Source organism: Microtus oregoni, unplaced genomic scaffold (assembly GCF_018167655.1).
Source record: "Microtus oregoni isolate MIOR12 unplaced genomic scaffold, Mior012 000213F_ref0000198, whole genome shotgun sequence".
In the NCBI taxonomy this organism is placed as follows: Eukaryota; Metazoa; Chordata; class Mammalia; order Rodentia; family Cricetidae; genus Microtus; species Microtus oregoni.
In genome coordinates, this window is record NW_024544881.1 from 52,960 (window position 1) to 66,677 (window position 13,718).

A 13,718-nucleotide genomic window follows, 5' to 3' on the forward strand; every position below is an offset into this window, starting at 1 on the left:
GACATATTGTTTAATGAAATAATAATGCCTTACTGAGTGCCAGCACCATGCCTTAAAACTGTTCAGTTGCTAGAGGGAGGAGAAAGGAGATATAATTACAGGGTATTACTCACCAGCCCTGCTCACAAAGAGTTCAAAGGCTCAAGAAAACACCAATGGACATGGTCAAGAGGACTTCCCTTGACTGGGAGGTGCAGCTGAGTGATAGAACACTTGCCTAGCACGCACAGGCTCTGGGTTTCATCCCTAGTACCACAGAAGCCCCTCCTTTAACCAAACAAATTGGGCAAACAACTCACATTTCACCCAAGTTCTGAAATTTTCAAAGAACTGCAGCTAAATGCAGCAGAGATAATGAATTCCTAGAGAAATGAACAGACAGGCCTTAGAGAAGGTAGAAGGGGCTGACATTATTTATGGAGGGGTGAGAACATGTGTCCACTTTCGCTTCTGGACTGAATATTTCTGTATTAACTCAAACACCAAAATCAATTTGAACAATTGACCCATAATCCCAATACACGAATATCCAATTTCTAAGACTCTTAAAATCCTTCACAACTGACCAATGATTTTCTTCAGTATTAGGCAACTGTAGAAAACACCTCAGAATTTACCATAGTAAGGGTCACTGGGGAAGACATTGAATTACTTTTTAACTTCTTTTCAAAGTACCCATTGTGGAGAGCAGACCCTGCCCTTCACCTGGGCAGCAGGAAAGAGACAACCCTGTCGGCGGAGGTGTGGGCGAGTTAGCCCTGACGTGAGCATGGAAGAGCTGTCCCCATTACTCATCCATCAGTGGCGGCATAGACAAGAGATGCCCCCTCCACTCCACGCACCAATACCAGAGGCAGTTGGGAGAACTGGCCCTGAGGTCCCAAAGAGCAGGAGAGCTGTCCCTGCTCCTCAGCTGCTGCTGCTGCTGCTGCAGTTAGGAGAGCGGCCCCTACACCTTACTGACCCTGAAGATGTAGGTGTGATGGCCCACCCGAACATTCACCCCATCTGTGATGAGCTCCAAAGTGGGGTAGCTGGCCCTGTAGATTCTGGGCTGTAGGAGGTCCATGACACAGGGTAGTAACAGAGTCTCAGTGAGGGCCCAACAACGTCAATGGTGTACCAGAGACCAGTGAGTCTTTGCAATGAACGCCTACATGTAAAAATGAATGACTCACTCTGTCATGCTGCAGCTTTTGTGAGATTTTCCCTTTCTCCCTTCCCCCCTTTTTTCTCTTAAATTTTATTTTGTTTTATTCTGGGCGGGGGTAGGGAGTTAGGTGGGATCAGGAGGCATGATGTGAGGAAAAAAGTATCCATTCTAAAGTGGGTGTGTAGCTTGGGGGTAGTGACGTCCTGGGTTCCATCTTTAGAGCTGAAAAGGAAGGGGAAGAGATGGAAGAAGAGGAAAAGGAGGAGGAAGGGGAGGGAGGAAACAGCAGTAATCCCCCTCCTCTCAGCCTTCCCGAGTATATACATGCATTATGACATCTGTATGCCATATCTGCTATAAAAAGCCTTTATAGAAAAGTCCCCTTGGAAAGCCTATTTTTTAAAGCCTTTCTACCAAATAACCCGCATTTTCCAAGCACCACATTAAAACCTCCAGTGAGCAGTCTGCAAAAAGAAAAATGCTAGAATGGAGCTCTTCCCACGGCCTGGATTTCATTTCAGAAATCCAGAGCGGGCCTTCAGCCACATTACACAGCAATGGCAGTCAGCGGGCTGCCCTCAAGTTAGAAACACATTGCCTTGTAGCTTATTCCAGCTCTGAGCATGCATTTGTTGCTGCGCTTCGCTTCCCAACTTGCCTGCTTTTTTTTCTTCTTCACACAGCCACACACCAAACAAACAGAAAAGGTCTAGCTTTTCATCTGTTGCCTGGTAACATAAGCACCCGATAAAAACAACAGGAAATATTTCACCAAATTCTGGTAAGAGAAGGAGCTAGGGAGCCCACACTTGCCGTGGAATGTGATGAGTTTGGTCAGCAGTTTCCTAAGTCCTTCTCAATTCAGTACACATACCAAGAAGGTGCGACTTTCTCTCACTACTGATCGGATAAGGAGATTTTGAAAGCATAATGTATAATCAACTCAAATTCACTCAAGAATATTTGTGGGCACATTGTAGATAACATAGAGGCTATACAAATATGTGAAGTTGTGCCTTATTCTTGAAATCACTGGACTACTATGCTTCATATATGAAAATATGATTATTTTAACTCCCTTAAAGACTCTACATTTTTTGTTCTTTTTCTACTTTGCTCTATTTCCTTTTAGGCATTTTGTGTGGTACTATCACCTAATGCTAATTTTCATACAAGCACATCGAGCAGACATCCCACTAGTCTCTCCTTTATCCCTCCTTTCCCTCCCAGTCTCCTTCTGTCCCTCTAGATGCTTTTCTCTTCTACTTTTATATTGCAGTTTTATGTCAGAGTATCTATATAAACTCTAGAAATCACAAAGCAAATATACAGCATTTGTCCTTCAGAAGCTGGCTTGATGAAGGGTGTTTGTGATCTCCACTCATTCACCCTCCGGGCATACACCTTTATCCCGACCCCACCATATCTTCAGTCTCACCAAGCCCTTTGCAATTTTATCCTTTATGTCTAAGTAAAAAGATACTACGAGGGTAGAATGAAAGTTTATACTCGGTTTCTTAAAAGCTTATTTACACTTATAATGATGTAGGGAAAACAAGGAAATGTCTAATACCCAGAATCGTTAAGAGGCTAGAAGTAAAGAGGGATCCACAGAAATGGCTTAAAAGGCAGGAGTGTCCTTCAGAGACCTCGATGGTAAGACACTATTGTCTAATTATAGCCCCTGTAGTTTGGGGTGCGGGTGTAGACACAGTCCTATTATGCCAGTGTTAATTGAAACCATGAGAATGTATCTCTTTGGCAGAAGAGCTATTAATTTTCATGGTGCATGTAACCACTTGTGCATTTCTTAAGCACCACAATAGACTCCACCCTTCTAGGCAAAACTACTGCTACAAGCAGGTAACTAACAAAAATGCATCATGAGCCATGTAGCGGCAGGCTATTCGTGAACCGTCTGTTTCTAATGAAGAGGGAGGGTATCTCTGCAGTTGGGATCTTAAGGCTCCAAGGAGTATGCTGAGACTGCTGGGTCCAGCGAATATGAAATGAAGCAAGGAACAAGGAACGAGTCCTTCACTCAAGCAGCGCTCTTCTCTGGGAGGAATGAAAGCTTGCTGATACTGACGGCCCTCTCAATGGCTTTGTGGTAATCAAATCACTGTTCATCTTGGAGGTGCAAAAGAGAGCTGGAAAAACAAGGTATCTACCCACGAGAAAGTGAGACTACCTCTGAGTTAAGCAAGAATTCAGGGAGCAGCCCCAAGGGCCAGGATGCTTCTGCAGCTTGCCTTTAAAGATTTCTTTGTAGCCAGTGGTTTGGATCACCTCAGTTGGCAAAGAGCTTCCCTACTCTGAAAGGCTTTTTCTCAGGTTAGAGGACATTGATTTTATGAAGTACCATAAAACTACATGTTAAATTGTTCTCCTTCCAAGGAGAACAATATATAAACTGGTAGAGAACCAAATTATGAGTTAATCATATCAATTTTCTGCTTACTCGGTTTAAAATATACATTTTTTAACAGTTAGGTCATTTACTACATTCCCCATAGAGCAAACGTTTAAATTCCACTTAACTGGAAGCTACACTTCAAACATTAATCCAGTAAATATTTTCCCAAGTCTGCAACAATACCTGGCATACTGCTACACAGAGACATCCCATGAGATAGATCTGATACAATTCTAATTTTGCCTTCTTTTGATTGAATACATATGTGTTTTACTATTGTTATTCAAATACTACAAACCAACTTAGTTGAAGGTTGTGGTTTTAAAATCAGTCCTTAAGTCGGGAAATTATTCAATAATGAAGCCAAAATAATCCATTTATGTATTTGTTTATTTTCCAGTTACAAGCATAACATTTAATGTAGCTTGATGATATTTTTTAAATAATATTTATTTATTTATTTATTATGTACACAATATTCTGTCTGTGTGTATATCTGCAGGCCAGAAGAGGGCACCAGACCTCATTACAGATGGTTATGAGCCACCATGTGGTTGCTGGGAATTGAACTCAGGACCTTTGGAAGAGCAGGCAATGCTCTTAACCACTTGAGCCATCTCTCCAGCCCCCTTGATGATATTTTTTAACCAACTGGCAAATAATTTTGCCTTGTGTAAATTACAGGATATATCTTGTATTCACTATATACGCATTAAACTATAAACGTTTAGGAAGTCATAAGTAAAAAAATGAATAAAGAAGAGAGCTCAATTCTGAAACAACAACAAAAAACCTTAAGAAGTTACGTTAAAAAGTAGCTTTTCTTCTTGCCCAACTAACAGTAGTACCCATATTTGGTTAATGTAAAGAAAGTTTTTTTTTCAAACAATTGCTTAGGGCGGTATGTACACTCTTATTTTTCTCTGGACAATGTACACATAGCACACAGGTCCACATGTATATACAGGCATTTACAGCACGCATTAACTCCTTCCTGCCCATTCATCTCAGGATGAACATGAAGAATTGCTAAAAGTGGGCAAATGTTGTCAGGTGAACTTTTATGCCAATGGCATGGGCCTCGAAGACTTGTGAACGGTGGACTACTTCCAGACTGAGACCTAAGTATTTCCAAGATTAAAAATGATTTCTGCAGTTGACAGAAGTACAGCATTGAGATTAGTTTTCTAACTACCTTAGATCCATATGCCCCACCAAATATTTGCCACAGACAATGAAGGAATCAGAAGAAGAAGGAGATGGTGGGCAAAAGTATACTGCAAAGAAATTCCTAACAATTTACAGCCTTGACAGGAGAGAATCAGTTAATTGAATACAATACATATTATTTCCTAAGTCCCAAAAATCAGCATCTATTTTCTGTAACATCCTATTTTTAGATTCATGTGCTTCCCTCTGGTAAACACTGGCTTCCTCTCAACTAAGGTGGCAGGTACATTCTGTGCACTTGGTTGCTCATTAACAGTTAGTGGTCCCTGTTGCCTGGTTATGTTTATTAATACGCATCTGTTGGTTTAGACAGTAAGTGCCTTGGTTTGGATAATAAATGACCTGGTCATCCTAACTCTAAGATGAACTCTGTGATCGTTGATCTGCTGGCTGTTTTCATGTTGACCTTTTGTCTAATCATGAAAACAACTAAATGACAAAAGCAAAAGCCACTATCTGTGCACACAGACAGTGTGTACAGTGTTAACAGTGGCTCACAAATTGGCCACCCACTTGGGAGCCAAAGGAAAAGAGCAGTCTGACCAAGATAACTTTGCTCCAGTATAGATGCTTCTTCCCTGGTATTAAGTCATAAAAGATGTCTGAAGTTAGCTTTCTATTGCTGTAATAGACATGACTAAAAGCAACCTAGGAAAAGTTTGCCTTACATACCCTGGGTCACAGTCCACACTGGGGAAGCCATGGAAGAGTATTACGTACTGGCTTGCTCTCCTGTCCACAGCTTGCTCAGTCTGCTTTCTTACACCATCAGGACCACCTGCCCAAGAGTAGCAGGATCATCCACAGTGAGCTGGGTCCTCGCACATCAGTCATAAAGCTCAGAACACTCAATACCTTCTGCAGTCCCAAATTCCAAAATGCTTCAAGTAAGCCTAGTGGTACAAGATCCTTCACAAGTGTTCTGGAGCTTAAGGTCCACAGCTCAGCAGAAGGAAGAGCACTGGCTACACATCTGCATGGCCCTGGGCTTCTGTTCCCGGAGCTACAGAAACTAAAAACTTGCAAATCTCACTGAAGAGTGAACCATTCCCAATTTAAAATCTTGCTCTGAATTCTACTGCAGGAAATCTAGGAGAGCAAAGCTTCTCTATGGCAGCTAAAGCACATAACTCAGTCTTAAACCAATATAAAAGTCCCCTTTGCTTCGCCTCACGGAGGCTCATGAAGACCCTTCTAAGGTGTCTCCATGGAATACAATCTGAAAAATCCTGGTCTATGTCAACTCATTTAATTTACGAGAGGTTCATTTTTACCAGGTATTAGAACAGTATTGTCTGTACTGGTAATTCTCGAACCAAAGTCATGATCATCATGACCTGAATAGTGCACAGCAATTGTCATGAAAGCTCTGAGCACACTTTATAATAAGGACAAATGCCCATGGATACTAATGATTTCCTAATTGCAACTAGTGGGCTCAAACATGCTCATCCAAAATAACTAGGTGTGGAGCCTGAGGTGGGGAGGATTCTTTTGCACAAAGAGAAAGAACTAAAAACAGATGGGGAATGAGTTGTTAAAATTATTTTTAAAATTAAGACTTTGGAGTCAATGTGCATCCCACTTAAGAATGGCTACCAAGGAAACTAGAAAATAACAATGATATATAAAGATATTCATCCTAGCCTGGTGGTGGTGGTGCATGCCTTTAATCCGAGCACTTGGGAGAAAGAGGTAGGTGGAACTCTGTGAGTTCAAGGTCAGCCCAGTCTACAAAGTGAGTTCCAGGATAGCCAAGGTTACACAGAGAAACCCTGTCTCAAGAAACAAAAAATAAATAACAAACAAAAAGAAATCTAGCCCTAGCACTGGTGAGTTAAGTCTAAAGAGTGTGGACAAAATGTGGGAGGTGAGAAACCAAGAAAAGATTGTTAGTAAGCCAACCGAACCCCAATGACTTGTTTTTTAATCTTTCTGCAACCTCCTTTTGACACCAAACAAACCAAAAAAAAATCAAAACCCAAAATACACACAGAGAACTTACCACAGAGACTTTGCTCACTACATCCCTTGCAACTGCTAAGCCTTGAGCAAAAGTCCGGGCTGCAACAAAGGCGCGTGTAACCTGGAGCTTCAGTTTCCGAGGGACATCTCCAAAGGGTTTCAGCTGCTCTGTGTATTTGCTCACGCATTCCAGGTACTCATCTGTAAAATGGTACTGAGAGTTCACCAGGCGAAACATGCGCTCCAGAAGGCGAGCCCAGAAGTCATTGAGCATGTCTCCCAGGTTCACGTTTCCCGCCACATAGTAGCGCTTCAACTCTACGAAGAGATCTTTAAATAGTTCTGAATTTTGCATGTATAAGTGGCCATATGTCTTCACAAACATATCATTCAGGGATTTCTCTGCATTTTCAAGTAGTTCTTTGAAGAATTCTAAAAAGAAAAGCCAAAAAAGGGAGGGAGAAAACATTTAGAAAGGCTGTTTTCTAGTAATTAAATAGCTGAGTGAGGTGAATTTGAAAACTGGAAAATAACTGTGACATTCAGCTGGAAAGCATGTCTGTAGGAAAGTGCACCGCTTCTGAGGGGTCTGCATCTCAAATCTTTGTCATGAAAGGAAGCCTATATCACAACATCATTCTTTCTCATAGAGAACGAGAAGGAAAATTTAAAACAGCAGTTTCTCAGTAATCAGTATAACATTCTGAAATCCCTCAACAAAAACGGCAGGCTGGATATGACAACGGCGTGTAATGCCAGCACTTGGGAGGCAGGAGGATCAGGAGTTCAAGGCCAATCTCAGCTACCCAGTGAAGTTGAGGCTAGACACAAGACTGTCTTAACAAACAAATGAGCAAGGAAGTAAGCCAGAAAAGAGTAGCAGCAGCAATATACATTCAGGTATGGGGTCACAGCCATCATTTGCAGCAACTTTCTTGAGAGCTGCAATTCTTGTCTCCATCCGGGCCCCACCCATCCATGACATTATTCTTGTTCCTCAGGATCGTGGTCAGATCCTAACTGCTGAAGAAGACCTGCCTAGGCCAAGACACATAGCAATCATCCTCCATAATCGTTAATGAAACCAATTATAATATAAGAGTTGGCTAAGGGAAGCAGCCAAGGGTGGTGTAAACCAGAGTTCCCACTGATCAGAGGCTGAGTTAATTGGAACTTAGAGCGCCTATCCAGCAACTGCTTGTAGAGTCTGCTTTCCGGGAAGCTCCTGCTGTCTGAACGTCAGAGAGGAGGCGGTAACCGAGCATTTGTGAACAGGTTTATTTCTGTAATTCCCCATTTGGAAGCTTCAGTGTACATGCGGTGAGGCTCAAGCAGCCGAAACTCCCTGAGTTCACAATTGGCCACAGCTCAGGAGTAGAACTCAGCACTATAATATGCTACGAGCCTCAAGCAGTGTGAACGGTGGGGAAAGCCTAAGACTCCTACTTTGAGGTTTACATGCCATGGTTGAGAAAATAAAAGCCTCCGACGTCCCGTTTACAAAACAGGCCATTCTCTTGCACCCCACATGGCCAATGCTGGCACAAAGTCATGCTCAATATACACAGGCGCTACTAATAATACACGGAGTGACGCTATCGTCGCTCCTAGAATTGATGCCAGCAACCATTTAGAACATCTTTTAACAGACTGGCTTATGTCTTGCCTAATGATGTCGAACATAATCCATCTGGGGGGAACAGAAATGAAGGTCAAGCTGTTGGGAGGTCCGCTGAGAAGGCCTATAGCCTTATAAAACTTGGAGCTGTTTATCCAAAGGGAAATGCTTAACAGCTCTACCTCCCAAGGTTGTGAAACGTCCCAGACATCCACGAGACTGGAAGCAACTACTGGGTGGAAACTAAGGGATGAAACACCATCAGCCATGGGAAGAGAGTTTACACTACCTGGAAGGCGGAATGCTGGAAGCATCGCACACAGCTGAAACTTAGGAATTGGGGCCTCTTCCCTCCTTCCTCCCAAGCACTTTAGCTGCAGACTATTCAATTTCCCAGAGGCCTGGTGGGTGTAAGAACTGAGCTTGGGGACTATAAACACTTCTCAGCTCTAAAATTCAATTATTCCAGTGTAGAAAGTACTGGCTTAACATGGGAAAAACCTGAGTGGAAAGCCAAAGTTGTCCTATCAAAGTATTATTCTATGTAAATATCCTGCCTTTTAAAAGAGGACATCATGTGCTTCTGGAATTTCTATCGCCAGTCACTTGTCTTCCATCAAATAAACATCCAAAGTTCTTGAAAAGGGTCAAAGGAACTCTGGTTGTGCTATTAAATACCATTAGTTCCTTCTATATAAACAATCAACTGGCTATTGATGAATGAGCTAGAATGGATTCTAGAAGGAACCCACGACCTTGAGAGAGTAGAAGCTCTTTCTATTCAATCCATTTGTTCGGTGCCATAAATCAGCCCCGCGCGTTTACATTATGAGGAAGCTGTCTTTTATACATAAGCACTAATTCCTCCTTCACTATAAACGCTGCATCTCACAGCCTTAGTGTGACATGCCAACACTAAGTTATCACAGCAACTAAATTCCTCAGAAGCCTCTTTTTAAAGTGCTACAGCCCAACCTCTTCTAACTGTTAGGCAAACTGAAGGAGTCATCCATCCGGTCTCTCGCTGCGAGCAAGTATGTAATGAAGAACAGCTAAGTCGGGCGTCTACAAATGGAGGGAAAAGGAGAAACAAAAAAATTCTTCCTGACGATGGGACCTGTTGGCTTGGGACTGTCTACTCCAGCCTCTTCAGTAGTCTGAAAGCCACAGCAGACACTTTCCTCTGCCATGGCATGTCACTCCTGGAGAGCACCTGAAAGAGCATGGGGGCACTAAAAGGTCACATACTCAACTCCTGTTTCGCGGCGGATAGTAAATTACTAAGCTGCCCCTAAGTTAGCAAGCCAGTTGCCAGCTGCAGTCCTCCTTTGGGGCTGTTAGCATATCAAAGAGTGCTAGGGGGCACTGCCAAAGGATCAGTCTTCCCTTTCCAAGGTTAATTTTATTAATGACCTCTCCTAGGGAGAAAATAGAGTGTTTATTCTCTCACGGACCATGAGTTTAGCTAAGTTGCCAGGGACTCAAACTCAGTACCATATACTTAGTACTTCTGCTGGCATCATCCACTGTCCCGCAGCTAGCCAGCTGAACTGAGCACTCTCAGATTACTTTGCATCCAATGGGCCCCCAGAGACGGCTCTGGGCCCACATAAACAAGTAAGCTAGGAAGCTAGAGCAGCCACAACAATCATCTCCATGCTATATTTTGCGTGCAACACTTAACAGGATATTATGTGATATTCATGATCTCATATCAAGAAAAATCATGGCACCAAACCATTTAATTAGTGGTTCTAATTGCATGCATGTTTGTGTGTTCTGTGTTGACACACAAAAAAAGGATGAAGTAAACACAGTGGTGATGGAGGAATATTGATGATCAAAGATGACTGTTTTCAATGTTTCAATTTTTGCTCCCTCAAAATTTTCAATGACGTAAAATTTTTGACTGACACATAACATTTCCACACATTCTTGAGGTAAGATTAATATTTTGATTCACAAATCCATTAGACAATGATCAACTTGGGAGATTAACATATCTGTCACGTTAAACTCCTGTCAATCCTTTTTGCAAGTGTATTCAAATTACTCTCTTCTATTTTGAGATACATACTATGGTCAACCTACTTGGCAATAGCACAGCAGAGCTTTCTCCTCCTAAGCAACTATAATATTTAACCAAGGATTAACCTCTTCCCATTTCTCCTCCCTAATACCCCTCACCAGTCCCTGAATCTACTCTCAACTTCGGTGGGTTTTTTTTTCTTTCTTTTTTTTTTTTAAAGCCTCATGTAGTACTTCCACAATGTCACAAATGCTAGGATTTCATTCTTATGGTGGAATAGCATTCTGTGTGTGAACATCAAATTGTCTTCTTCCATTAGTCAGTTGATAGACAAGTGGGGTTCTGAGTCCTGGTCACTGTCAGCAGTGTGGGCAGTTGTGACTTTGCCAGACTGATCTCATTTCTTTTGCTTCTATGTGCAGCAGTAGAACATGGTAGATGATCTCCACTTCACAGTCAGCAGGCTACTCTTAGAATTCATAGTTCCACTCCATTCCATAGTCGCTATGCTGACCCTACAACAGTGTACAGGGCTTCTTCCTCCGTTGTCCTCAGGAGTATTTTATAATCAGAAAAAAATGGTATTCCTTCCCATGTACAGAAGAGTCTTACTTCTTTCACTCGGTTTCATCCGGAGGCCTCAATGCCCTACCTCTTTTTTTATCCCCCCAAATTGTCTAAGGTGAACAGTGTCAAAGAAAAACATCATTTAACAAAATCAGCATTCATTTTTTTTTCATCAAGATAAGTACTTCTTTTGCTGAACAGAATCTTTCTCGCCAGAGCAATTTGAAAATTAGGACAAGTATGTAGAAGACTCCAATTATCTGTAACTCCACAACTTGGAAGTACCAAAAGCTTATTGGATTCTTTGTCTTTTTTCACATGGCCACATGATTGACAGCCCAGTGCTTCCATACTACTGTCGTGTAACACTACGTACTTAACATTTCCTCTAGAATTAAAGCTTCTCCAGGAGGATCATTTTTAATAAGGTGGATATTTTATTTAATTTTTCTAAGATAAAAGATAGTATAATTACATCATTTTCCCTTTCCTTTTCCTCACTCCAAGCCCTCCCATATGTCCCTCCTTGCTCTCTTTCAAACTCATGGTCTCTTTTCTCATTAATTGTTGTTACATGCGTGCATGTGTGTGTATGTATGTGCACACACATGTACAGACATATCCCTAAATATAATATGCTTACTCTGTATAATGTTATTGTATGTGTATTTTCAAGGTAAATCATTTGGTATTGGATAAGCAATTGCTGTGCTCTTCCTTGGAGAAAACTTATTTCTCTCACATGAAACATTTTGGCTTACTTCCAAATTTCAGTAGTCTAATTAATACTGTAACACTGTAAATGTGCACATGTAAATAATACTATAATGTGCATATTAACATTCTACATTAATCTTGATACATATCTACCCTTCCTTAGGATACACACTTAGCAGTCAAAGGATGTGAACATATTTAAATCTTTTAACACGCTGCCAAATCAATCACCTGAAAGGTGTGCCAATGGAATATACTTGATATTTGAGACCTATTTATTTCTAAATTCACAGGGCTCCATCAATTCTCCCAAGGGAGGGGGGGTGACGAAGATGGGCTAGAGTAATGAGCAAGAATGGGCTAGAGCATGACAGCCTGGGAATTCTCTCTGTCAAGCAGATGGAGCCTTACCTGAACAGGTAGCCACCTCAAGGAGGGCTGCAAGGAGGAGCAGCCTTTCAAGTGCCCAGGTTCAGTACACAACAAAATAGTGAAGCCAAAGGTTTGTACTGGCCTCCAACTGCATCAGCAACTTCTGCCCACCAACTATAAAGTCTCAAACTAAGACTGCTCTGGATTCAGCGGAGACGCATACACACTTTAAATCCAATGAGATAATGAAAACCTCAGCAAACGCTTACGTTTCAGAGACTAATTCAAAGCGCTGAAGAAAAAAAAAAGCTGCTAATAATCATTCTCAGCAAGTTTCACAGGTAAATTTTTAAAGAAAAGTTAGGGCCTAGAGAGATGGCTCAACAGTTAAGAACACTTGTAGATCTTGCAGAGGAACAGCGTTCATTTCCCAGTGTCCACATGGTGGCTCACAGTTGTCTGTAACCTCAGGTCCAGAGACTCTAGTGACCTCTTTTTACCTTCATGGGCACCAGGCGTGCACACGATGCACATAATATGCAGTCAGACAAACATACGAACACATAAAATGAAAATAAACAAGCATATCCTTTTAATAAGGGGTTTCTAAAACTACACAGATTTTTAGTTTGTCACATGGATGTGAAAGAACACAGGATAAAATAGCAGTGCTTGCCAACAAAACTCAAAGGCAGTTAGTGTGATCTAGAACAATGCATTTTGAAATAGGCCAGAAGGCTTCATGTCTTTCTTTGTATTTGGTGGCCACTCTGCCTGTGAATTGGTGCCCACTACACTGTAGTGAAGGTTCAAACAGCCACAACTGTTTTAAAGTCTTAATGACTGAAATCTAAAGTGAAGACTTAAAAAAAAAATCTAGGGACTTGGAGAAATGGCTCAGCTATTCAAGGATACACTGCTCTCGCAGAGGATCCCAGTTCAGGTGCCAGCACCCACAGCAAGTGGCTCACAACAGCCTGTAACTCTACCTCCAGGGTATCTGAGGCCTTCATCTGGCCTCCCCAAGCACCTGCAGTCCTGCACATATAATCATGCATGAACACAGGCGGGTACGCTTAAATAAAAATAATAAAAACAAATTCTAAAACAGGCAGTGGTCATGTACCCCGTTAGTCATTCTGTGACTTCAAGACCATCCTGACCCACATAATGTGACCTTGTTTCCAAAAACAGAAGACAGTCTCAGTTTATATTACTATATACATTTCCGTAACATTCAAAATGTTTTAGGGTTTGTTCTAATCTAAAAATGAGCTCTTTATTAACATGGGCCAGCAACAAACTCCCCGCTCCAATAACAAATCCACGAAGTTCAAAAAAAAGAATAGTTAAGACCAGGGGGCTAAAAAAAAAATTCTCAAAATTTCAACTTAAGCCATGAAATTTCAATGGCAATGAAGCTGAGGTATTTTTGTCACCGAAGGCGAGTGGACAGTTTACTCTCACTGAGGCTCGTACTTTCATAGGCCTCTGAATTCAAATGCCTTCAACCACTGAAGGCTCCACATTGGTCTTCCTACCGGCCTAATGAAGTACTAGCTGTTATCAACTACAGAGATTAAAACACAGATTCAGCGAAGTCTGAAGAGTACTTCATATCATGCCTGTGTGCTATGGTAACGGGGGAGTG

General features: G+C 41.7%; 1 protein-coding gene across 1 annotated transcript in view; it reads right to left on the minus strand.

The window, feature by feature from the left end:
- The window catches only part of LOC121445580 (glypican-4-like), an 87,212-nt gene that overhangs the window by 13,761 nt on the left and 59,733 nt on the right, over window positions 1-13,718 (minus strand). The window contains exon 3 of the mRNA XM_041647719.1: window positions 6,805-7,196. Coding sequence (XP_041503653.1) covers window positions 6,805-7,196 — 392 coding nt within the window. The remainder of the gene's footprint in view (window positions 1-6,804; window positions 7,197-13,718) is intronic.